The sequence below is a fragment of the Theropithecus gelada genome, chromosome X (genome assembly GCF_003255815.1).
Source record: "Theropithecus gelada isolate Dixy chromosome X, Tgel_1.0, whole genome shotgun sequence".
Classification (NCBI taxonomy): domain Eukaryota; kingdom Metazoa; phylum Chordata; class Mammalia; order Primates; family Cercopithecidae; genus Theropithecus; species Theropithecus gelada.
In genome coordinates, this window is record NC_037689.1 from 12,618,165 (window position 1) to 12,643,881 (window position 25,717).

At 44.4% G+C, this 25,717-nt stretch overlaps 1 protein-coding gene across 1 annotated transcript; it reads right to left on the reverse strand.

The window, feature by feature from the left end:
- Positions 1 to 2,190: 2,190 nt before the first annotated feature.
- On the reverse strand, positions 2,191 to 25,717 carry CHST7 (carbohydrate sulfotransferase 7). The gene is made up of 2 exons (XM_025372704.1): positions 23,981 to 25,717; positions 2,191 to 2,822 (listed from the first exon to the last, which is right to left on the reverse strand). Exon 1 carries the CDS (start codon positions 25,470 to 25,472, stop codon positions 24,012 to 24,014), a length of 1,461 nt encoding a protein of 486 aa, XP_025228489.1. The 5' UTR covers positions 25,473 to 25,717; the 3' UTR covers positions 2,191 to 2,822; positions 23,981 to 24,011.

The following is a 25,717-nucleotide window of genomic DNA, read 5'->3' on the forward strand; positions in this document are numbered from 1 at the left end:
AAAAATTGTAAAGAGCAAAACCAAAGTTTTTGATGTTAGTCTTATTTTTGTAAGCAGGGTATACTATAGTCATGGCCCATATGGAACACACAGGCAGCCGGTTTTGTGCTACCTGAGCCTTGGAGAAGATGAAAAGGAAGGGCTGTCTGCTGTGCTGCCCTTTGAAAAGGTCCAAAGCAGACATGAGAACACACAGCAGAAGTCACCTTCTCCTTCTGATGACCGCCTTTCAAAAGGCTTAACAGAATCACCAAATGTCACGGTCAGCTATTGGCCAGTGGAAAATTGTCTGGGCCTGTATATGTTGGAGGAACTCAGATAGAAAAGGACTTGTAAACAGCATGGAAACTTCAACATCTGCTGTCTCCAGCACTTGAATGAGGCTACAATTCAGGTGTTACTGGATGACTTAACTGCACGGACATTTGTGGGCTGACTTGTGATTATTCCAATTGTGGGCTTTGGAGAAGCAGAGGGATGGTTTTCAGTTGTGCAGGTGTTAAGTCTACGGATTGGGAATTTACCACTGAAATTGATCGTTCAAAGTGTGACTTCATAGTAGGGCCAGCTCCTCCTAAGTTGTCCTTTTGTTTTTCACATAAAATACATCTGGTACTTTTTACTTGTGAAGTTGTACTATGTCCATGAAAATAGTTAAATGAGAAGGCCATCAAGATTCATTTAATAGCTGAAAAGCAATTTTTAAAATAGAATAGGACAAATTTAACATGGAATGATGTGACCTAGGGAACTTTTTATAGAGAGCTTACATACTGTAGTTGGGGAGAATTTTGTCTTCTATTTCCATTGAACAGTAGCAAACTGGTGGTTTTATAAAATTAACATTATAGTATGTTATATAAATAAATGTTATATAAAATGACATTAAAGTATAACTGTGAAAAATTAAAGACTTGGAGTTATCCACAACCTTTATGTGCAATAAGGAAAACTGCAGTAGGCCCCCAAAGTGCTGTCTTTCCCTAGCATTTTACTCAATGTTTGCCTTTGTGTATGTTTAGATTGTTATTGTAAAGCTAGCCATGTGTGTTCCTGCCCTTTACTGATATTTAACACATTTTCTCAAAGCTTTTTTTTTTTTTTTAACAAAACTCAAAATAAAACAACTAACTGGCTGAGCTAATTTTGTTTTGTATTTTAAAGTATCATCTGTTGGTAGAAGGCTGTAGTGCGATACTATTCTTAGTCTGTTTCCCTCACTGAGAGGTTCTTTTCTGGGTGTAACTATTCCTCTCCAGCTTTCTTTAGGCCTGGGGTTGGCAAACTACAGCTGGCTCCTGAACCAAGTCCAGCCCATTGCCTTTTTTTGTAAATAAAGTTTTATTGGCATGACTAGGCTCATTGATTTGCTTACTGTCTGTGGCTGCTTTCCTGCTACAATGACAAAGCTGAGGAGCTGCAACAGAGATCATATGGCCCATAAAAACTAAACTGTTTACTATCTGGGCCTTAACAGAAGTTTCTGCTAGCCGGTGATTTAGATGCTTGAAGAAATTCAGTTTTAAAATAGGGCTGGGCGCAGTGGCTCACACCTGTAATCCCAGCACTTTGGGAGGCTGAGGTGGGCGGATCACCTGAGGTCAAGAGTTCAGGACCAGCCTGGCCAACATGGTGAAAGCCCGTCTCTACTAAAAATACAAAAATTAGCCAGGCATGGTGGCACGCACCTGTAGTCCCAGCTACTCGGGAGGCTGAGGCAGGAGAATCACTTGAACCTGGGAAGTGGAGGTTGCAGTGAGCCAAGATTGCGCCACTGCACTCCAGCCTGGGTGACACAGTAAGACTCTGTCTCAAAAAAAAAAAAAAAAAAAAAAATGTAAAAATCACAGCAACAGATTTTTGAGACTTTCTAAAATGTGCATTAGGGGTTAAAAGATATACTTTAAATCTAGCCTCTGCCTGTGACTCCTCCTTGCCTGTAATCATCTTTAACAGGCTTTGAATGTAGAATCCTGAAAAAGGCATTACCAACTGTTGGCAACATCAACTAGTAAGACTGAAGCAAGTGGATTTGACATTGCAGCTTAATGCTTAGGTTCGTACTGGATAATTGCTGAAATTCTTAAACCCAATATACAGTTTCTTCCACAGTCTTCATATTCCTCTGTATGTAGACTAGCTTTTACCCAAACCATGCAATTGAACTGCATCCAAACAAAACAAATCCTGTCATTAACATGACTCCAAAGTCATTTAATAGTATAATTACAAAAACACCAGATAGAAAAATTTAAAAGTAAAAATGTGTTTCAGTTCATTAGGGTTCTCCCAGCCCAGGGAGAAAAATTACTTTTTAAAAGTCAGTTCTGGGTAGACGGAGCTATTTGAAGGACAGCCGGATGAGTCAGTTTAAAAACAATACTGCCCAGACCTATTATTTAATATTAAGTAATTTAATCAAGATAGACAGGACTGCAGTTGGCCCTTATTCACATTGATGTTTTCATCCAGACACCTGCTGATGTGAAATGGTACCAAATCACATCTCTTCTTTGTTGTGAGGACGCCTTGTTGAAATGAAATGGCTCCAGCAGTGGCAGGTTCAGCCTGGGAACTTAAGCTCTTCCTATTTTACGGCCATAAATATCCACATTGCACTGTCACTTCCTTACTGGAAACTTCATCTCAACCAATGCATCTGTCATTATTGAACAGCTCATGATATTCCTGCTCAGCAGAATTGCACAGCAGTTGGTAGCAAGTCAACTCCCAGACTCTGACAGTGTGACAGATTGCCTCCACAGCGCTGCTTCTCCAGTGCTGAGGCAGCATGCCGGGTGCCCTGGTTCATGGTGACTGACCTGGAAGGGAAGGAACAAAGGATGTCTGAACTTCAGAACACAGAAATCCCCAGAAAGAAAGTCTGTTGGACCCTGACAACATAAGTCCTTTTAAATCAGAAACCTATCATCTTCCAAACCCATACCGAATCAGTATCAATCATTTCTGGTTTGTGAAGACAGACCAGGAGAAAATGACCCAAGAGGTCATTGGGTGAGGGTGAAGATGGGAAAAATCTGAGGGCGCCTCTGTTAGCATGGCTGTGCTTTCTGTAGCTGCTGTTGTGGAGCGCCTGCTGAGGAGAACAGGGCTTTCTGGAACCTTCTGGGTAGCGTGTGGGAAGAATTGGGATTGAAGCCATACCTTTAGGCACCAACCATGTACCCATCCATTCTTCACTCATGTACCAGTTCATATGTGCAAAATGTCAACAGCAACTGACAATTCTATACAACTGAGGCTGTAGATAGGCAGTGAGTCCAGCTTTCTACCTTTGTGACACCTGAACTTTTTCTTCTTTCATTTAAACACATTGCTTGTGTCACTCTACGTGAGCAGTGGAAAGTGGGCTGACTCGTGTGTCTGTACTAGTCCTGTCACCAGTTTCTTGCTCTCCTGTGATCCTTCCTCTGATCCTGGATGTGTACCAAATTTGACATTTTCTAATGGAGTGAAACTGTCCATCAGCTTAATAGAACTACTGATGCAAAGTTTGGGAAAGGCAGTTTCAAGATGATTTAAAATGTGCAATAAAGAGTCACACTAAGCATTAAGGAAAAGCTAATTTCATAAATGCTTTGAGGCCTTTCTATAAGTCTTTTTTTTTTTTTTTTTTTTTTTTAGACGGAGTCTCACTCATGCCCAGGCTAGAGTACAGTGGCATGATCTAAGCTCACTGCAACCCCCACCTCCTGAGTTCAAGCAATTCTCCTGCCTTAGCCTCCTGAGTAGCTGGGATTACAGGCGTGCACCGCCACACCTGGCTAATTTTTTGTATTTTTAGTAGAGACAGGGTTTCACCATGTTGACAAGGCTGGTCTCGAACTCCTGACCTCAAGTGATCCACCTGCCTTGGCCTCCCAAAGTGCTGAGATTACTGGCATGAGCCACTGTGCCCCGCCCCTTTCTATAAATCTTTAGTATTTTGCTAGTACACGTTTCATTAAAGGGCTATATATGCAAAGTGACCCCCAAACTCAGAAGGGGCTGAGAAACCAAAGAAAGAGGCAGAGAAGTCCAGCTTGTCATCACAGGATGATTTTATCGGGGAACTTATGGACAGAAGTATGGTCTTGAGCAGCTACAAAGCAGGTATATCTCCACGCCATTAGCCCCCACCCCCAGACCCAGGGATTATATACCAAAGGAAAAGGTACACGTGCTTCAGAGGAAATGAGTAGCAGTTTGATCTAAGAGCAGAATTTATGGTAAGGATGTGCTCTTACACAAGGAACAATAGATGAACTGGAAATCTCAGAGGCATTCCTGGAACCAAGGTTAATCACAAGTCAACATGGTGGATTAGCATCCAAGATGGAGTTACTTTAGCCTCCACAACAGGTTACTTACATAAAGAAAGAGACACCATGTCAAATTTCAGTCTTTAATGAAAACCAATTTCCAGATGGGCCAACTTTTTTTTTTTTTTTTTTTCAAAGACAGAGTCTAGCTCTGTCACACAGGCTGGAGTGCAGTGGTGTGATCTCGGCTCACTGCAATCTCCACCTCCCGGGTTCAAGTGATTCTCGTGCCTCAGCGTCCCGAATAGCTGGGATTACAGGCATGCACCACCACGCCCAGCTAAGTTTTGTATTTTTAGTAGAGACAGGGTTTCACCATGTTGGCCAGGCTGGTATCAAACTCCTGACCCCAGGTGATCTGCCTGCCTCAGCCTCCCAAAGTGCTAGGATTACAGATGTGAGCCACTGCGCCTGGCCAGATGGGCTGACTTCTAGTTGACAAGATGGAATTATGCACTTCTCCTTATTCCTCCCACAAAGTGTATAACTGAAAACTCCAAATACTATGTATAAAACAAAGATAAGAGTCTGAAGGGTTGAGAGAAGAAGGCCGACTGACTAGGAACCTTGGCAACTGAGGAATACCGTGACCCTGAGTTTTCTTTCTGCCGCCTCTATATCCTGAATGTTGTGTGCTAAAGAAGCCAGCAAGCCAGAAATGCCAATTGTGAGAGACACACACAAAAAGGCCCTGAAAAAAGCCTGTTACCTCTAGCCAAAGGATAGGAAAAGGTTCACTCTAAAAAGACAGAAACCAAGCAAAAAAAAATCCCCTCTCCTGTGAGCAAAGCCCTAGTGGGAAGCCCTGATCTCTGGACTGCCTCCTTGACCTGGCAGTAACCAGGTGATGTGCCCCTTTCTCCACCAGTGTGCTGTCAGTGGAGGCCTGCTAAAATAGAAGATTTAAGTAACATTTGGAGACTCATAAGATAATTCTCCCAGTGTCCAGGACAATACAAAGAGCACTTGTCAAACCAAGAACCAGGGAAATGTCAGCTTGAATGAGAGAAGACAACTAATACATACCAACACTGAGATGACACAGATGTTGAAATTATCTGAAACAGATTTTAAGTGGCAATCATAAACATCCTCAATTAGCCATTACAAACACACTTGAAACAAATGAAAAAATTGAAATTCTCAGTGAAGAAATACAGTTTTTTAAAAAGCTACCAAATGGAAATTGTAGAACTGTAAAATACAATCATGAAACTTTGAAAAACTCACTGGATGGGCTCAATAGCAGAATAGAGATGATAGAGTAAGGACTTAGTGAAACTAAAAATAGAACAATAGAAATTATCCAATCTGAACAACAGAAAATAGAGTTAAAAAAAAGATAAACAGAGCCTCAGGGGCCTGAGGAACCATAATAAGATCTATCATGCATGTCATCAAAGTTCCAGAAAAAGAGACTGAAAAACTACTTGAAATATGGCTGAAAATTTCCCAAATTGGCAGAAGACATAAATTTACAGATTCAAGAACTTGAGCAAACCCCAAAGAAGAAAAACTCAAAGAAATCTACACCAAGCCATGGCATACTCAAACTTCAGAAAAGCAAAAACAAAGAAAAAAATCCTGAAGGCAACTAGAGAGAAATGACACATTAATTATGGGAACAACAATATGAATGCCAACGGATTTTGTATCTGAAAGCATGGGGGTCAGAAGGAAGTGACACGACAGTTTTCAAGTGCTGAAAGAAAATATCTGCCAATCCAGATTTTTCTTTTTCCTTTTTTTTTGGACAGAGTCTCATTGTCGCCCAGGCTGGAGTGCAGTGGCGTGATCTCGGCTCACTGCAACCTCCGCCTACTGGGTTCAAATGATTCTCGTTCCTTGGTCTTCCGAGTAACTGGATTATAGGCACCTGCCACCACACCCAGCTAATTTTTGTATTTTTAGTAGAGACGGGGTTTCACCATGTTGGCCAGGCTGGACTTGAACTCCTGACCTCAAGTGATCCACCTGCCTTGGCCTCCCAAAGTGCTGGGATTACAGGCGTGAGCCACAGTGCCCAGCCTCGATCCAGATTTCTATATCCCATGGTAATATCCTTCAGGAATGAAGGTGAAATAAAGACATTTTCACATGAAAGAAAACTAAGATAATTTTTGTCAATAGAACTTTTATAAAAGAATTGCTAAAGTTCTTCCCCAGAGAAAGGAAATGATAAAAGGAGGCTTGAAATATCACACATGAAGAAAGAACAACGGAAAAGGTAAAATATGAGTAAATTTGATAGACTATTCTCTTGAGTGTTTAAAATTATTTTTGATGGTTGAGGCAAAGTAACATTGTATGATGTGGTTCTCAATATATGTAGAGAAAATTTTTAAGAGGCTATTTAAGGGGCAGGATAAAGGAGCCTAAATGGAGATTAGTTTTCTACATTTCACTGGAGGTAGTAAGATGTTGACACCAGTAGACTGTGATAAGTTATGTATAATTCAAAGAAACCGCTAAAATAAACATACAAAGAGATACACTCAAAAACACTACAGATAAAATGAAATTCTAAAAAATGCTCAAGTAACTCAAAGGCAGATAGGAAAAGGAAAACAAAGGAATAAAAACAGAGGGAACAAACAGAAATCAAATTGAAGTCCCAAAATATCAATAATTAGATTAAATATAAATGGTTTAAATATATAAACTAAAAGAGATTGGCAAAATGGATTTAAAAACATTACCATTAATTTCTAATGCAATGAGGTAGGTTAAAAGTAAAAGGCTGAAAAGGATACACCATACAAACAATCAAAAGAAAGGAAGAGTAGCTATATTAATATTAGAAAAAACAGACTTCAGAGCAAAGAAAATTACCAAGGACAAAGAAGAATGTTACATAAGGTTTAAAGAGTCAATCCACAAACAAGACATAGCAATCCTAAATATGTACAGAGCAAATAGCAGAGCTTCAAATTTCCTGAAGCAAAAACTGAAAGAACAGAAAGAAGAAATGGACAAGTCTATATTTATAGTTGAAAACTTCAACACCATTCTTTCAACAAACGATAGACTCACTAGACAGAAAGTAAGTAAGGATACAGAAAGACTGAACAGTAACATCAACCAATAGAATTGAACTGACATTTATAGAACATTCCACCTATTAACAGTGCGTATTAACAGAATACGCATTATTTTTAGGCATACATGGAACATTCACAACATGAACCTATCCTGGTCCACAAAACAAATCTGAACAAATGTTTTAAAAATTGAAATAATAGTAATAAATTAAATAACCATAGTGTAATCAAACTGGAAGTCAATAACAGAACGATAGCAGGAAATTATCCAGAAATTTTAAAATTAAAGAACATACTTAAACATAATTCATTGAAAATAAAACTATATTGAATGAAAATGCAACATCAAAATTTGTGAAGCTAAGAGAAAAATGCGTAACACTAGATACATGAGAAAGAAAGAAAGATCTCAAATCAATAATCTATGTACTTACCTCAAGAAACTGGATGATTTTTTTTAAAAACCCAAAACAAGCAGAAGTAAGGAAATAATTAAGATAAAAGGAGAAATCAGTAAAACTGAAAACAAAAACAATCAAGAAAATATAATGAAACAAAAAGCCGGTAATGTTGAAAAGATAAAAAAAACCTCTATTAGCCAGGTATGGTGGCTCATGCCTGTAATCCCAGCACTTTGGAAAGCCAAGGCAGGTAGATCACTTGAGGCCAGGAGTTCGAGACCAGCCTAGCCAACATGGCAAAACCCTGTCTCTACAAAAAATACAAAAAGTAGCTAGGTGTGGTGACGAGCACTTGTAGTCCCAACTACTCGGGAGGCTGAGGCAGGAGAATTGCTCGAACCCGGAAGGCGGGTGAACTGAGATTGCATCACTGCACTCCAGCCTGGGCAATGGGAGTGAGACCCTGTCTCAAAACAAAACAAAAAAACAAAACAAACAAACAAAAAACTTCTATCAAGACTGACAACAGAAAAAGAGAAGACAAACATTACCAGTATCAACAATGAAACAGGGGTTCTCGCTACAGACCCCACAGACATTAAAAGGCAAAAAAAAAAAAAAAAAAAAAAAAAAAATTACTAAAAACAACATCCATTAATTTGACAATTTAGATGAAATGGACCAATTCCTCAAAAAGCAAACGACTATAACTCACCCAATATGAAACAGGTCGTTTGAAAAGTCCTATAACTACTAAAAAATTGAATCGTTAAAAGACTCTTGAAAAATAAATCTTGTTCATGTCCTTTGCAGGGACACGGATGAAGTGGGAAACCATCATTCTCAGCAAACTAACACAGGAACAGAAAACCAAACAGCACATGTTCTCACTCATAAGTTGGGGCTGAACAATGAGAACAGATAGACACAGGGAGGGGAACATCACACACCGGGGCCTGTTGAGGTGTTGAGGGGGTGGGGGGCAGTGGGAGGGAGAGCATTAGGACAAATACCTAATGCATGCGGGACTTAAAACCTAGATGATGGGTTGATGGGTGCAACGAACCATCATGGCACATGTATACCTATGTAACAAACCTGCATGTTCTGCACATGTATCCCAGAACTTAAAGTAAAATCAAAGTAAAAAGATATATTTTTTAAAAAAAACAAATCTTGGCCAGGCGCAGTGGCTCACACCTGTAATCTCAGCACTTTGGGAGGCTGAGGCGGGCAGATCACTTGAGGTTAGGAGTTCCAGACCAGCCTGGCCAACATGGTGAAACCTCGTTTCTACTAAAAATACAAAAACTAGCTGGGTGTGGTGACGCACCCCTGTAATCCCAGCTACTCTGGAGGCTGAGGCAGGAGAATCACTTGAACCCAGGAGGTGGAGGTTGCAGTGAGCTGAGATTGCACCACTGTACTCCAACCTGGGCGACAGAGTGAGACTCCATCTCAAAAAAATAAAATAAAAATAAAATGAAATATAGTGACAATACCAAATACTGTGAGGATGCAGAAAAATTTGATCTTTCAGACATTGTTGGTGGGAATATAGAAGGGTACAGCTGCTCTGGGCAACAGTTTGGTAGTTTCTCATAAAACTAAACACACACTTCCACACGATCCAGCAATTGCATTTATGGACATTCATCCTAAAGAAATGAAAATTTATGTCCACACAAAAACCCATACACAAATATTCATAGTAGTTCTATTTGTAATAGCCCAAAACTGAAAACAATCCAAATGTCCTTCAATGAGTGAAGGGTTAAACAAACTGGTACAACCATACCATGGAATATTACTCAGCAATGAAAAAGAACAAACTATTATTAAACAAGACAACCTGGATGAATCTCCAGAGGATTACAACTGAGTGAAAAATGCCAATCTCAAAAGGTTAAATATTATATAATTCCATCTATATAACATTATTGAAATAACACAATTATAGAGATGGAGAACAGATTAGTGTTTGCCAGTGAAAGGGGTGGGACAGGGTAGGGTATGTAATGATAATGAGGGTAGCACAAGAGAGTTTTTTTTGTGTTGATGGACTAGCTCTGTGTCTTGATTGTAGTGGTGTTTACACAAATCTATATATAATACAATTACACAGATCTATACACACACATACACACAAAATGAGTACACGGAAAAACTGCTGAAAATTGAAAAAGGTCTGTTGTTAGATCTCACCAGTGTCAATTTCCTGGTGTTGATATTGATCTACATATAAGGTGTTCCTTTGGGGGAAGCTATGTGAAGGGTACACTGGACCTCTTGTGCTGTTTTTGCAACTTCCTGTGAGTATATTATTTCTGCAGTGGCATGATCATAGCTCACTGCAACCTCAAACTCCTGGGTTCAAGTGATCCTCCCACCTCAGCCTCCCGAGTAGCTAAGACTACAGGCACACCCAGCTAATTTTTTATTTTTTGTAGAGACGGGATGCCCTTATGTTGCCTAGGCTGGTCTTGAATTCCTGGGCTCAAGCAATCCTCCCACCTTGGCTTCCCTAAGTGCTAGAATTAAAGGCATCAGCCACCACACTCGGCCTATATAATTATTTCAAAATAAAAAGTAAAAAAAAAAAAAAAAAATCTATGGCATTGTTTCTTTGTGCAATGTGTTGAGCTCTTCACTTGGGTTGCTTTAAAGACCCGGAAACAAACTTGGCAGTAACTCAGGATGATTTGGTCAATGACTTAACCAAGTGCTAAATGTTGCCAGGTCAGATCCCATTTCCCAACAAACTTTTACGGAGAGTACTACCAGCCCAACCTCTGTACCCATAAGCAATCTTTTATATCCTTTTATTAAAAATCTTTGTATCTACCCAAAAGGCTGCTTTTCATGCAGGTTTATATTTTTTATTGAATCGCTGGCAGTACAAGGTGAGGGGAGGAGAGATGTGTGCTCTGAAAGAACTATTGCTGCTGCCGGGGTTAACTTAAATGAAGTACCGCTAATTCAGGCAGGGTGACCTCACAAGGCCCTTTCTTTCTGCATACTAGGAATGGGTTCCTATCCCCCCATGTTGGCCTCTAGTTCCTGAATGTCCCTGAACTAGGTCAGGGATGCTTATATATCTTCCAGTTCTGACGTACACCTTCATGAGACCTGTAGCTCCCAAGTAGACCCTAAGTAAACTATTGGCTAATTTCCTACCATTTCTCAATATTTTTGGTTGTGTTTAAAACATAAACATGTCCATGAATTCTTAGTGTGATGTTTCCTCAAACTCTTAAGTCCCCAGTATCTTAAATAGAGGATTAAAAATTTAATTCACTCTTTTTTTTCTTTTTCTTTTTTTTTTTTTTTGAGACAGAGTCTCTCTCTGTCACCCAGGCTGGAGTGCAGGGGCACGATCTCGGCTCACTGCAGCCTCTACCTCCCAGGTTCAAGCAATTCTCTGGCCTCAGCCTCCCGAGTAGCTGGGATTACAGGTGCCTGCCACCACACCTGGCTAATTTTTGTATTTTTAGTAGAGACGGGGTTTCACTATGTTGACCAGGCTGGTCTCAAACTCTTGACCACAGGTAATCTGCCCACCTTGGCCTCCCAAAGTGCTGGGAATTACAGGCGTAAGCACAAGGATTAAGAATTTAATTCACGCCGGGCGCGGTGGCTCAAGCCTGTAATCCCAGCACTTTGGGAGGCGGAGACGGGCGGATCACGAGGTCAGGAGTTCGAGACCATCCTGGCTAACACGGTGAAACCCCGTCTCTACTAAAAAAATACAAAAAGCTAGCCGGGCGAGGTGGCGGGCGCCTGTAGTCCCAGCTACTCGGGAGGCTGAGGCAGGAGAATGGCGTAAACCCGGGAGGCGGAGCTTGCAGTGAGCTGAGATCCGGCCGCCGCACTCCAGCCCGGGCAACAGGCGAGACTCCGTCTCAAAAAAAAAAAAAAAAAAAGAATTTAATTGACTCTTAATCCAGATCCCAAATCTTCTTAATATTATGGGGCCCTGTTCATATGGAGCAATGAAATATTCATCTTTGGGTTAATATTTAGAATCCAAACCCTCAGTTTACCAGCCAGCTGCAGTTACCAAGTAGCTAGTTTTGTCCTTTTTTTCAGCTGCTAGATGTCTGACAAGGAAAAATTAAATTTTAAGCTGCTAAACTTCTTGGTTACAGCTGTTTCCACTTGCCCAGAATCTGGGGAGAATAAAAATGTTTGCTACTCTCTGTATCACCTGAAACAATCATAGACCCTTCTGTTTATTCCTAAGTCAGAACTATTTAAAGACTTATCCTGTAGTAATAGAAAATTCATAATAAAAAAACTGTCTTCATGCAGTTAATCTCAAGAATTACAAAGGTTTTTATACACCATTGTTTTGAAAAGCACGCATAAAAGGTTTTTTGTAAAAAAATATGTGACATTGAAGTGTGAGGTCATTCCTCAATATTCAAATAATTCAAGAATTGGCTTTCACTTAAAAAAAAAAAAAAAGCATGGGTTATTTATTTAAAGATTGAAAGTCATACTCCAATGAGTTGGGTGTAATTTTATCTCCTTTGCTACAGTTCCCTTGAGTGTTTAAATGACCAGCCAGGCCCTAAATGCAGCTGGTTGACCTACTAATAGCCTCATTGCCATCAAAGGGAAACTTCATTCTGGGTTCATTCTGGGTCCATGGAGCCTGAATTGCAAGCAGTTGGTTCAGCTGAGGCTCCTGGGGCTACAGCAGAATAACTCAGGAAGACACGCTTTTAGCATTTTAATCATACTTTCTTCAATCTTTGAAGCTGGGAGGGGGGAGGGGGATGAATCAACTTCCTGCTGGCTTTAAAGTTAGAGAACAGAAGATTCAAGCAAATGAACTTGCAACCGGCTCTAGCTCTCTGAGTGGCCTTCCTGTGCCCCCCATTTCAGGCCAGGTAATGAGCCTACGGCCTCCCAAATGAATCTGGGAACTTGCACGGGGACCTCATTTCTACTCCTTGAATTGCGTTTGTCAATTTGGGCCTGCTCTTCTTCCTTTCAAGTTTTTCTTGGTCTTGCCTCCAGAACGTACGTGCCTGTGACTGGACTCCGAGGTATCCTGTCCCTGCCCACACACTTGCGCCAGGTGAGGCACCCTGGGTTGACCACCAAAACTCCTTCACAGATGCTAAAAGTTGGTGCTGGCGCTTAGCACTTGAGAGAGCTGAGATTTCCGGGTATTCAGCAGCTTCTGTTATCACCGGCTGGATGACTTTCCAGCCTATTGTAACAGCCTTCCTCCTGGACCACCTCCAGAACAAATGGGCTGAGGAAGGGCTTGAGCATCTTTTGCAAGGGCTGTGTCCTTATGGGGTCTTCTCCCAGCATCCTAAACTGAAACCACACTTTGTGGATGATGTTAATATCTAAGCTTATCTGTTAACCCAGGTTAAGCTTTCTTAACCTTCCTGTTTTCACTTCAAATTAGCAACTACAGTGCCAAGGAAAACGGAAATGAGTGACAATGTTTACAACAATAGCACCATTAAGTTGTTTTTTAAGGGAGCTGCTTAGGGATCATGTTAAAATAATATTTGAAATAGCAGAAATCTCGAAGTACACTCCCTCACTGTGACTCCAAAGCAAAATGTAATAGGAGACATTTAGTTTGCTAATATAACTGTACCCCTAGACAGCCTGGAAACGTACTTTGAACAGCATTAAGTGTTATTCATAATTTCCAGACGTTTAATCTGAAAAAAATATGTGACAGTGGCATGGGGTGCTAGTTATTTATACTTGCACTAGTCAATAACAGTTTCAGTCGTGTTCAACTTGAAACAACTCTCCATTCAGGTTTAAAAAGAAACAGAGGCTGAGTCAAAACAAAACAAAAACAAAAAGACAAAACTCTGGACTGGGGAGTGAGGGGAGAAACTAGTACTTGCCTGGACTTGGATGGCCCCAGTGGAGAGCTGAAGAGACACACACTCCCGCCGTTACCTCCCACCGTGGGAGGAATTCAATGTAAAATCTGAATCCATGTGAGTCATTCAAGCCCACAGTCAGCCAGTACAAAGATTAAATGGGCATTATTTTTCCTCTTACTCTAGAAAAGAATAAGGTAATAACATCTCTCTAGTTTTATGATACCCACACCCCAGCTAAAAATTTCCCAAACTTTTGAGCTCACTTGAGAACACATCGATGCACACCAAACCAGTATTGATAAAACTTGGAAACAGCTGAGTTTGCCTAGTTGACTTTTGTTTTTTCCTTTCATTGAGCTCCTCCAAGATATAAATTTAGTTGGCATACCTAATTGCTTTTGTGAGTAAAGTTGCTCCCAACTCCAATAAAGGAACTGACTCAGTATTTGATAATATATATTTGGACAGGTCACCTGCAGATGTTTGCGATCCACTGAGGGTGGAAGGGATTTGGGAGAGCACAGAGCTGGAAGTGACCTGGAGCTTAGATCTGCAATTCAGGCTGCCATTTGGTCCCCATAGGGGTTATCAGTCAAATGAGCAGCTGAAGTGTCCCTACCCCCACACTGGGACTACCCAGGAAGGCTCATTCTCTGCCCTTGATCAGTTTTAAGATTCCCAGGTTAGAATGGCTAGTCAGTGTACAGAATCTATGGACCAGCCAAACTCTAGCTCATCACTGCAGGTATCTCTCCCTGCAGAGTGAGGCCGTATGTTTGTTCCACCCTTTCCTAGCCTTTCTTGTCCATGGTCTTGTGGGAGTCAAGTGGCTCCATGGCCTAGAGCAGGTTCGTGTTGGCATAGGACATTGGATCATGGAGGCCAGTCTATAGGATTGCTGGAGATTGCCGCACCTAGGATCAAGACATGGATCTTTCCTGAGCTCAGATATTTCTCTTCCCCTTTGACTGTTGAAAAATAAAAATGGCTGGGTGTGGTGACTCACCCCTCTAATCCCAGCACTTTGGGAGGCCGAGGCTGGCGGATTACTTGTCAGGAGGTCGAGACCAGCCTGGCCAACATGGGGAAACCCTGTCTCTACTGAAAATACAAAAAAAATAGCCAGGCATGGTGGCAGGTGCCTGTAGTCCCAGATAGTCTGGAGGCCGAAGCACGAGAATCGCTTGAACTCAGGAGGCACAGGTTGCATTGAGCCAATATCGCGCCACTGCACTCCAGCCTGGGCAACAGAGCAAGACTCCATCTCAAAAATAAATAAATACATAAATACATAAATAAATATGAAGTAAAATTATTTTAAAAGGCACTCAATAATATTAGGAATTTTGTTATTCTTTGTGAGGGATGTGTACGTTTTGGCCAATCATCTCATTTTTGCAAAATTGCCCTCTGTAATTCCTAGCAGCTAGAAAATGGTGGGCCAGGGGTGGTGGGTCACCCCTGTAATCCCAGCACTTTGGGAAGCCAAGGTGGGCGGATCACCTGAGGTCAGTAATTCAAGATCAGCCTGGCCAACATGGTGAAACCACATCTCTACTAAAAATATAAATATTAGCCGGGCATGGTGGTACACGCCTGTAGTCCCAGCTACTCCGGAGGCTGAGGCACAAGAATTGCTTAAACCCGGGAGGCAGAGGTTGCAGCGAGCTCAGATCACGCCACTGCACTCCAGCCAGGGCAACAGAGTAAGACTGTCTAAAAAAAAAAAAAAGAAAGAAAAGAAGAGAAAAAAGAAAAGAAAGAGAAAGTAGGAGGGTGCAGAAAGACAACAAAGAGGAAATTTTTTGTTGTTGTTTGCAGAGCCTGAAAAATGTATTGTATTCCTTTATTATATCCATGTTAGTGATATTCTTTATTATAGCAAGAGACAGATCTACTCCTCTTACTTCTAAAATCTGTATATTTAACACGTCAGTTCTTGGCTGGTTGCCAGTTGGCCCTATTTTTAAAATATTATGTTGATTTAAGCATTTTTGGCTTGCTGTTCCTATAATTTCTCTGAGGCAGTAAAGAGTCCTTTTTGAGAAAGTATGGTGTCAGTCATGGGAAAAGTGACCTCAAAGCTCTGGTACAATTTTTCCTAATGTCTACCTTATCTGTCTGGATGTAATGACTTCTTCAATTAGCCTCTGAGTTCCCTCCTAAAGCTGCTTATAACTTTCCTCACTTCATCGTCTTTACTGAAGAACTCACAGTCTTGATCATGGCTGCATTCCGCATGCCTTACAAAGCTTTCTGTGATGTTCTATTTCAGGGCAGAACTACACGCTTCAGACCTTCAGTTAGGTTGGCTTCCTGGTCTCCAACCTGCTGGATACCATGACCCAATGATATTAATCAAACAAGCACTCCCTCTAGGCATTTGGATTTCAGGCCAGACTTCTACTTCTTACTGGACTACTGGCCCAGAGAGTACCCTGCATCTTCAGGGCACTTTTTTACCTTTTTTTTTTTTTTTTTTTTTTTTGGGACAAAGTTTCATTCTTGTTGCCCAGGCTGGAGTGCAATGGTGCGATCTCAGTTCACCAAAACCTCCGCCTCCTGGGTTCAAGCGATTCTCCTGCCTCAGCCTCCCGAGTAGCTGGGATTATAGGCATGTGCCACCACGCCCGGCTAATTTTATATATATATATATATTTTTTTTTTTTTTTTTTTGAGACGGAGTCTTGCTCTGTTGCCCAGGCTGGAGTGCAGTGGCGCGATCTCGGCTCACTGCAAGCTCTGCCTCCCAGGTTCACATCATTCTCCTGCCTCAGCCTCCCGAGTAGCTGGGACTACAGGCGCCCACCACCACGTCCGGCTAATTTTTTGTATTTTCGGTAGAGACGGGGTTTCACCATGTTAGCCAGGATGGTCTCGATCTCCTGACCTCGTGATCCGCCCACCTCGGCCTCCCAAAGTGCTGGGATTACAGGCTTGAGCCACCGCGCCCGGCCTAATTTTATATTTTTAGTAGTGGCGGTGTTTCTCCATGTTGGTCAGGCTGGTCTTGAACTCCCGACCTCAGGTGATCTGCCTGCCTTGGCCTCCCAAAGTGCTGGGATTACAGGTGTGAGACACTGCGCCCAGCCAAAGCACCTTTTAACACTCCAGAAAGGGCTTCGATTCCATAAGCAAAACGTGTCTACCTCAGTGGGTATTCTCAGAATGTGACTCTACAGCAAAGTTCTTCCTGTTCCCGTCCATTTCATGGGAGGGGAATCTGCTGGCACAGAATATAGTCATCATTGAAATCAAATGTGGTGGCCCTCTTTCACAGCCTCTTAATCTCTGAATTTAAAAATATTCACTATCAGAAGAACTGGAAGTCATTACGTTAAGTGAAATAAGCCAGGCACAGAAAGACAAATATTGCATGTTCTCACTCAGATGTGAGCTAAAAAAGTTGATCCCACGGAGGTGGAATATAGAATGGTGATCACCAGAAGGCTGGAAAGGGTGCAGGGGTTGGCGTGGAGACAGATTGGTTAAATGGGTACGAACATACAGTTAGCTAGAAGAAGTTCTAAGTTCAATAGCAAAGTAGGGTGACTACAGTTAACAACAATGTATGGTGTATTTCAAAATAGCCAGGAGAGAGGACTTGAAATCTTCCTAACACATAAAAATTATAAACACTCGAGGTTATGGGCACCTCAAATACCCTGACTTGATCATTACACACTGTACCTGTAACAAAAAAATCACATGTACTCCATAAACATGTACAAATATGCATCCATAACAAAATTTAAAAAATATTTATCATCAGCTGATGCTCTAATTTATTCTCAGCATCCAGCAGGGTGGTCTTAATTATGAACCAGGTCAGCTGCAGAAAATGTCAGACCTGGCCACTGGCTTGGTGCCAGGGTGCCAAGGGGGTTGGGGAGCAAAGCTGAAGGATTCTAATTAGAGACACATCGCTGAGCTCCACAACTTTTCTCCAATTAAAACTGCTTCCTATTCAATTCCCAAACAGTTCCCACTTGCCTGTGTACTTGAATTCGAGCCAGAGCTGTTTCTTTGTCCCTACTATTCTTATCTTATACTGCACCTCAGCAGAAATGTCCCTTTCAATAGAGCAAGCCCCTTTTATTTCCACTATGAAGCAAGAGGCTGAGGAGCCAGGAGACCTCACAAACAGAGGGCTTCATTTATTAGTCACCTTGTTCAGCTGGCAAATCAGACACAAAAAAGCGAGGCCAGTTTAGTTTTTTTCGTTTCATTCTTTTCTGGCCCGTTCATGCTGAGGGCAGGCTGAGACAAAGCATACTGAAGAATGTTAAACCAGCTGTTTGTAAATGTTTCTCAAAAGCATCACTCCCAACTATTTATATTACATTTGTATTCATGGGAAGAAAATCTCTGCCAAGACAAAAAAAAAAAAAAAAAAACCTCTTAGAAAACCGTCTGAATCCTGCCTCAAAAACTGCAAATGGGCATTTCTGCCCTTCCCCTGCTGAGACCACAAACAGGGCTCTCAGGAATATAGAGAAAATGTATGAATGGTTAAACCTTATTTAAAATCAGCCTGATTTCCCCAGTGATAGGGTCCCCAAATTGTTGATGCTCGAGTCAATAGGTACAATCCCCTGCAACAGTACCAGAAGACGGCCACCAGAACAAGAACCTTGCTAAAACCTGATGTCCTGTGGAAGTGTGGTTTTCTAAAGGGATAATTTTTGTAGCAAAATGTATCCATTTCTTCAAAATAATCACAAAAATAACACTCTCCAAATACATGTGGACTGTAGAAGGGCTAAGAAGTTGACTTCATCTTGGTGTTTTAGTGACTACAACCCAAAGTATGAGGCCATCACTCATCATCAGAGATGAACTGTAGGGTCAGAGAGAGCCAGGATGCCAGCGGCAAGAATTTTCCACTCATCAAACTGGCCAAGATGAAAAAATGAAATCAAATCCGTGTTGTTGAAAGTCTGGGAAACAGAAGCTCCAAGAAATTGCTGGTGGTAGTGAATGCTGGCTGACTTTGAAGAACATTACCTCTCAAAATGTACAAAGCATATACCTTTTGCTATATAAGGTCACTCTGCTATAGGAATTTTTCTGACAGATACACTCACATGTATGCAAATACAAGGACCCTACTAGAAATGCAATGAAATAGAGCACCAAACTATAACAACTAAATGCCCTACAGTATGGAACTAGGAACTACTTAAATATGTTATAATACATTCCTACCATGAAATACAATATAGCTATTTAAAAGAAGATGAAACGGGAAGATTTCCAAAGCAATAAGTGAAAAAAGTGCAGAACAATACATAGAGTTCAATCCCATTTGTGTATATTTTTCTGCTGGAATTTGCATAAAACATTTCTAGACATATACCACAAGAAATGTTGTGGCTGCTTCTAGGAAGTGAGACTGGCAGGTATTTTATAAACTTCTATCCTGTTAAATTCTATTTTCAGCCAGGCACAGTGACTCACACCTGTAATCCCAGCACTTTGGGAGTCTGAGGCAGGCAGATCGCCTGAGGTCAGGAGTTCGAGACCAGCCTGACCAACATGGAGAAACCCTGTCTCTACTAAAAATACAAAATTAGCTGGGCGTGGTGGCGCATGCCTGTAATCCCAGCCACTCGGGAGGCTGAGGCAGGAGAATTGCTTGAACCCAGGAGTTGGAGGTTGTGGTGAGCCGAGATCGTGCCATTGCACTCCAGCCTGGGCAACAAGAGCGAAACTCTGCTTCGAAAAAAAAAAAAAAATTATATTTTTACTACATGCTTATATTATTTCTACAATTTTTTTTTTTTTTTTTTTTTTTTTTTTTTTTTTTTTTGTGAGACAGGGTCTCACTCTGTCGCCCAGGCTAGAGTGCAGTGACGCGATCTCAGCTCACTGCAACCTTCGCCGCCTCCCGGGTACAAGCAATTCTCGTGCCTCAGCCTCCTGAGTAGCTGGGATTACAGGCACGTGCCACCATGCCCAGCAAATTTTTGTATTTTTAGTAGATGTAGGGTTTCACCATGTTGGTCAGGCTGATCTCAAACTCCTGACCTCGTGATCCGCCTGCCTCAGCCTCCCAAAGTGCTGGGATTACAGGTGTGAGCTACTGCACCTGGCCTCAGTGATATTTATACATAAGCCTATATAAAATGTTTAGGGCTCAGTTTCCTGATTAAAATAGAAGGACTTTCAAAATGATTTGGTGGTGGTTGATCATTTCTTTTTCTGTTTACATGATTTCCTTAGAAAGAAAGCTTCCCAGTTGTTAGGGTTCAAATTACAGGGTGTTTGCATTCTTTCCTAATTTCTTGCAAAGGATACATACGTCATGTCAAGGGCAAAGATCAAGGTGCCTTAAGTGCCTAGCGGGATGAAACCTTGGGACCTACCAAGGGCAGACATTAAACGGAGACATACTGAAAAGGATAGGATAGCACATCAGTCTGTTCAGAACAGTGGTGGATAGTGTACAATGATGGATTATTAGATAATGAGCTACAGACAACAAAGCATTTGAAGGCATGTGAGAGGGTTATAAATGGACCCGTGTATAATTGAGGACATTCTCCCCTTTCCATAATAACACTCTACATCTGCTTGGCACTTCATAGCTCCAAGTTCTTTCACATAAATTACTGTAGCAAGCAGTTCAGTGCTCATTGACATCCCTTTATTCCCCATCCTGATCTTGTTCCGGTGGCAGCCTTCTGGTCCCATCTGGCCCAGGGGATGAACCATGACTGGTCCGAGTCACAGGTTCTCAGCTTTGGTTATACAGTAGGATCATCTGGGGAGCTTTTCAAACATCCCAGTGCCTGGGTCTGGGAACTCCACTCCAGACTACTTAAATCAGAATCTCGGGGTGGAGCTCAGGCATTGGCATTTCAAAAAATAAAATAAAAAAGCTCCTCAGGTGAATGTAATGTTCAGTCACAGCTGAGAACCGCTGGTCTAAGCCAATCACAATGCTCCCATTCCCTTTCACCAATGATTGGGCTAGGACAGGCTGTGTAACCCAGTTTTAGCTAATGAGATGTAAAGGGAAGTCAGTTGGTAAAGGGGGTTCTGGGAAAGGTTTTATAATTTATCAAGGCTGGGTGCAATGATTCACATCTATAATCCCAGCACTTTGAGAGGCCAAGGCGGGCAGATCGCTTGAGCTCAGGAGTACGAGACTAACCTGAGCAACACAGTGAGAGCCCCCACTCCCCGTCCCATCCCCAATCTTTGCAAAAAAAAATTTTTTTTAATGAGATGGAGTGGTGGTGTGCACCTGACCTGTAGTCCCAGCTACTTGGGAGGCTGAGGTGGGAGGATTGCTTACCCCTGGGAAGTTGAGGCTGCAGTGAGCCATGACACTGCACTCCAGCCTGGGTGACAGAGTGGATGTGGTGGTATGCACCTGTGAGCCCAGCTGCTTGGGAGGCTGAGGTGGGAGGATCACTTGAGCATGGGAGGAGGAAATTGCAGTGAGCCAAGATCACAACACTGAACTCCAGCCTGGGTGACAGAGTGAGAGCATCCTCTCAAAAAAAAAAAAAAAAAAAAAAAAAAAAAAGAGCATGGCAGGAGGAAAAACCCCTCCACCCCTAACCGGCTAGATAGCTTCCTTCCTTTCTGTATTTTAATAACCCTGTGTCATTGTGTGAAGATGTGATGCTTGGAGCTGTGGCTACCATCTTGTGACAGTGGGAAGATAAGCTGGTGAATAAAAGCCAAGATGTAAAAGAGAGAAAGGGCCTAGGTCCTTGGTGACTTGGTTCAGGCGGCCCTCACCCAGACCAGGAAAAACTTCACTGACTCCCTCACTGCCAAATCCTGGCCATTGGGTATGGACCGTCCAGAAGTTACACAGGTTAATTCACATGTGGCCTCTCTCCTCAGTTGAGCCGAGGGCATCCTGAGATGCCCTGTGGGGAGGATGGCTGTAAAGTCATCGGCTTTCCTGTGTAGGCACTGTTGGCAGCTCAGGGATATTTTATTTGTTCAGTGGTTGGGACATATTAGTAATAAAACTGAGTGTATTTTCCACCTCATACTAGCCTGGCTGGAGTATCGGGGTGCTGCCAGGGAATGCCAAGGCGGGGAGCAGGTGAGGTATAAAAGAGAAGATTATGAACTCTGGAGTCCAACACCAAACACTGTTCCACCCTCACCAGCCCAGGTATGACTTTGGGCAAATTCTCTGAGTCTCGGATTCCTCATCTGGAAACCTGGTACAAATTATGATATATGTACAATGCCTAACTCAGTGCATGACACATAGCCCTTTGGTAAGGATCCATCCTCCTCCCTTCTCCTCCTCCCTTCTCTAGAGTAGAGCGTGACAAACTTTTGGAAAACCCATCAGTGTGTCGGCAGTAACGTTATCTTCCTAGGAACCAAGAATACAAGCATTGTAATCAATCCACTGATTGGTGGTAAGTGCCCAATGCGGGAGGAAGGACTCAGTCACTAAAGTCTGGAAGAGCTTAAAGCTTGCTCCCAGATGTCCCTGCAGCCCTGCAAAGGAAGCCCCGTCCGGCCTTCCAAACAGCAACACCAGTGTCTTCCCTCACAGTCACTGTCACCCACACAGACTCTAACTTCCTAGAGGGCCAAGACTGTCCTCTACCCTCCTCTCTATTCTCTTTAATGCTTCACCCCAGCCAGTACTCAAACAGATGTTAGTAAAAATGAAAAAAAAAAAAAAAAAAAAAAGCACAAGTTTCTGGGAGATTGTCATGTCTTAAAGCCATAAAATGCACAGCATTCGCCCAGGGGAGGAGTTCCCTGAGGCCTGTGAAGAAGGGTTAGGGACAATTACTGTTGCATCTGTAAATACAGGATCAGCAGATGAAAGGATGTTTTTGTTAAGATGTGACAAGTCACCCTGGGCCTTACCTTCCATCACTCTGGATATCAGGAAAGAACACAGACTTCCTAGCAATTACAGAAACTGACTAAGAAAACCATTTGATTACTGGGAGAAAACTTAGTTAGCCAGCTTCTGAAATCACTCTGAAACCCTGGTTCTGTAACAACAACAAAGTCCCTCTTCATTAATATCTTCAACGTTTGTCCTCAGAGCTTCATCTCAGGGGAATGCTGAATTACACTATGAAATAATGAATGGAAACTTAACTCACTTCCGCCCACCCAGCACTGCTTTTCCTCCTCCTCTGGACTGACTGCACAGCGCAGAAGGCGGCACCCTTCCAACTCACACAAAGTTCGGGAAACACACTCCCATGTCACTGACTCCTATGGTCAGCACTGTGCAGAGCAAACCCTTCCCTCAGGCCATACACTGACCCACACAGAACACATTTTGAGACTGTTTCAGCACCACTTTAGCATCTTCAGATATGCAGAGAAAAAACAAAAATGAAAAAAACAACAACAAAAAGGAGGGGGCAGTGTCTTTTCACAAAGCTCCTCCTGCAGTGACAAACTGCTACTGCCAGTTGAAGGCACCATCTGTCAAACGGATGGGGTGGAGTGGGGGACACCCACCCCTGAGGTCTTGTCGACACTAGAGGAAGCTGATGTGAATGGGATATGGTCATATATCCTGCAAACGCCAGCTACAGGGAGAAGGGGGAAGGGAGAGAAGGAGGGGAAGGGGGAGGTGGAGGAAGAGAGGGAGAGGGGAAATGGGAGAGGGAAGGAGGGGGAGGGGAGACAGAGAGGCGCATATGAGCCAGGGGAAAGCAAGTCTATTCATTACACAAGCGCCTGTGACACACAATATACAAGAAGTGTTGCAAGAGCCGCCTGACTGTGCCTGCATGCTTGGAAACTCAGGATAAAAGCCCTGGAGCCTGCGCATAAAACAGAGAAGAAAAACGAAACAGAAAGATTAGGGATAGGCAGGGTTAGAATCAACGCCTTTCCACCAAACTCTCTGCTTTTGGCTTTCTCTGTGCCTGTAAACACCACTGCAAAGTCTCCTTACAGGACAAACTGGCATCAAGATAACTCCATAATCATCAACCTCAAATGGTTTCCGAAATCCTATACTCCACATGTCAACTTCCAGTCTCACGGTTCATTATGACTATTTCAAGCCTTCTCTACTCTCCTCAGCCCTCTGAAACCTCCTACTTCATACCGGGGAATGGGAGTGCGGAGACCTGGCTACCACCTCAGTCACGCTTAAATATCCTCTCTCATCTCGGGATCTCCCTCTAAGGAGGCGCAAGGCTAAGCTGGAGATTCCGATGAATCTACCAAATTCTACGAGCAGGACTTTCCCATCCTCTTGAACCTGATCTGACAGGATGGGATCCAGGATGGTACCCTCCCCTCTACACTTCCCATCCCCAGGCCATTCCAGGCTCCCGGAAGACCAGTCCCGGTCCCTGACTTGCCCCGGGCCACCTTACCCGGATCCGTGCCGGGGACAGGGATGGGAGGCTACGTGGCGCTATCGGCATCCATCTCCAGCGGCGTCTCCCCGTCCCTGGGCGGCTCCACGTCGCCCTCCTCTCCGCTGCGAGGGTAGGCAAGCAGACGCATGGCTGGAGCGCAGGCGGCCTCCACCTGGCGCACCTGCTCTCGGCTCAGGCGCTCGCGCCAGGCGTGCACCGCCTCGCGGGCGTCGCGCGCTGACAGGTGGAAGGGCCGGTCGGCGCCATAGGCCGCGCCACGAGTCATGTTGAGCGCGAAGGCGTCGAGCGCTGCGAGCGCGCGCAGCCCGGAGAAGCGCAGCAAGCGGCGCAGCTGGGCGCGTGGCTGCCGCACCAGGTCCTCATAGCGCAGCCTAAGGTAGCGGCGCCGCAGCCAGGCGGGCGCACCGCGCGCGAAAAGTAGATCCCGCAGCCAGGCTTCGCAGATCACCTCGAGCGCACCGGTCAGGAAGAAATCGGCGCGCGGTGCGGCAGGCAGCGCGCGAGACTGGCCCCCGGGGCGAGCACCCACGCCGTGCGCCAGCAGCACACGGTGGAAGCGGTCGCCTCTCTGGCGGGTGCGCAGCACCTGGATGCTCTCGCGCAGCAGTCCCTGCCTAGACTTGAGGCGCGAGTTGTGCACCGCCCTCGGGTCGCGGAAAAGCTGCACCACTTTCAGGTTGAGGCCTGGGTCACGCAACAGGGGCACCAGCACGCCCAGATCGAGCAGGCGCACGTCCTTGATGACCACCACCGGGTACTTTCGGCACTCGGCCTCCAGGGCGCGTATCGCCACGGGTGGGCAGCTGCGCTCGCAGGCGGTGTCCTCGACGAGGCCCACCTCGGCTCGGGCACGGGGCGCGCCAGGACACAGTGGCGGCGAGCAGATGACCTTGTTAGTCCGCCAGCGGAAGAGGGTGGCCGTGGTAAGATTGGCCGTGTCCGGGGCGCGCGCAGCGGGGTCCCCCGGCGGTGCGTACAGCCGCAGCACGGAGAAGTCGCAGCGGAAGAGCGAACGCAGCATGTCGCGCAGCGCGCCCTGCAGGCTCTCGGCATCGCCCGGATACAGCGCCTGCCATAGATGCCACATAGGCTCATACAAGTAGAAAACGTCCGGGTGCTGGTTAAAGAGTTCGCCCAGGAAGGACGAGCCGGTGCGCCAGGTGGCATGCACGTAGATGTGCTGCTTCTCGCGAGACACCGCCTCCCCGACAGCGCTGCTGAGGTTGCTTGGGGACCGAGGGGACTGGCTCGCGCCCCCTTCCGCGGCGGCCCGCGCCTCTGCGCCCTGCTCGCGTTCGCCGGCCGCCGCCGCCTCCAGGCTCCACACTCCCAGGCTGCGCTGCAGGCCAGGGCAGTGCCCGGCGCCCTTGTCCCCGTCGCGGCCGCCGTCCAGTACGGAGGGGACGAGCAACAGCACCAGCGTGTACAGCACCAACAGCAGCGCGAACTTGCAGTACTCTCGGCGTCGCCGCCGCCGGCCCTTCATCGTTCACCGACCCGCCAGAGTGGGTCGGGCGCCAGTTTTCTCCCGTTCCTCAGAAATCCCGTCCTGGGTCCGCTCCTGTGGCCTCTCCCGGCCCCTGTGTGCCGGGAGGAGCAGAGCCGCGGGGCCGCGCATCCACGAGGGGAAACTTGGAAGGCGGTGGTGCTACTGACTGCGCCCCTGCCCTCTCCGCTCAGCCGCCGGAGAGCCGCCTATTGGCCGACTTGGCAGCCGCCCGCCCCGCCTTT

Coding starts and splice junctions, on each gene's coding strand:
- CHST7 (XM_025372704.1), bottom strand. CDS start 25,472: ATGAAGGGCCGGCGGCGGCGACGCCGAGAGTACTGCAAGTTCGCGCTG.